Source organism: Eimeria mitis, genomic scaffold (genome assembly GCF_000499745.2).
Source record: "Eimeria mitis Houghton genomic scaffold, Emh_scaff1508, whole genome shotgun sequence".
Taxonomy (NCBI): Eukaryota; Apicomplexa; class Conoidasida; order Eucoccidiorida; family Eimeriidae; genus Eimeria; species Eimeria mitis.
The window spans coordinates 2022-2749 of NW_013569559.1; the positions used below are offsets into that span (position 1 = coordinate 2022).

Genomic DNA, 728 nt, shown 5'->3' on the forward strand with positions numbered 1-728 from the left:
GAGCAGCAGCAACAGCAGCAGCAGCAACAGCAGCAACAGCAGCAGCAGCAGCAGCAGCAACAGCAGCACAATATATATTGACAAACTCCAAAAATTGTTTTAACTGCCTGAGAAAAAAAAAACAAAAAACTGCCATCGTGCTGCTGCTGCTGCTGCTGCTGCAGCAGCAGCAGCAGCAGCAGCTGTAGCTGCAGCAGCTGCTGCTGCTGCTGCAGCAGCAAGTCAGCAGCGCAGCAGCAACAGCTGCAGAGGCAGAAAGAGGAGGAGCTGCAGCAGCAAGCACTGCAGCAGCTGCTGCTGCTGCAGCAGCAGCAAAGGGATGGGGTCAAGTGCAGCTGTAGCTGTTGCTGCTGCTGCTGCTGCTGCTGCTGCGACTCCTACTACTACTACTACTCTTGCTGCTGCTGTTGCTGCTGCTGCTGCTGCTGCTGCTGCTGCAGGGTTATACATGGGGGTGTATAAGGCTTGAGCTGCAGCACTGTTGCTGCTGCTGCTGCTGCTGCTGCATCAGAGGGGAAGCGAGAGAGAGAAGCAGCGGCCCTCCTCAGCACGGGTGCAACAATCTCCTCTGCTGCTGCTGCTGCTGCTGCTGCTGCTGCAGCAGCAGCAGCAGGAGAAGCAGCAGCAGCAACAGGAGCAGCAGCAGCAGCAGCAGCAGGCTGCTGCAGCAGACCGATGCAGCAGCAAGCAGCAAAACTTTGGGTGTCTTCACACAAAAAACCAAAATC

At 56.5% G+C, this 728-nt stretch overlaps 1 protein-coding gene across 1 annotated transcript in view; it reads right to left on the reverse strand.

The window, feature by feature from the left end:
• Positions 1–389: 389 nt before the first annotated feature.
• The window catches only part of EMH_0038520 (uncharacterized protein), a gene marked incomplete at both ends in the record, with an annotated part of 7159 nt that continues 6820 nt past the window's right edge, over positions 390–728 (reverse strand). Inside the window, one exon of the mRNA XM_013495299.1 lies at positions 390–726. Within this exon, the coding sequence (XP_013350753.1) occupies positions 390–726 (337 nt within the window). The remainder of the gene's footprint in view (positions 727–728) is intronic.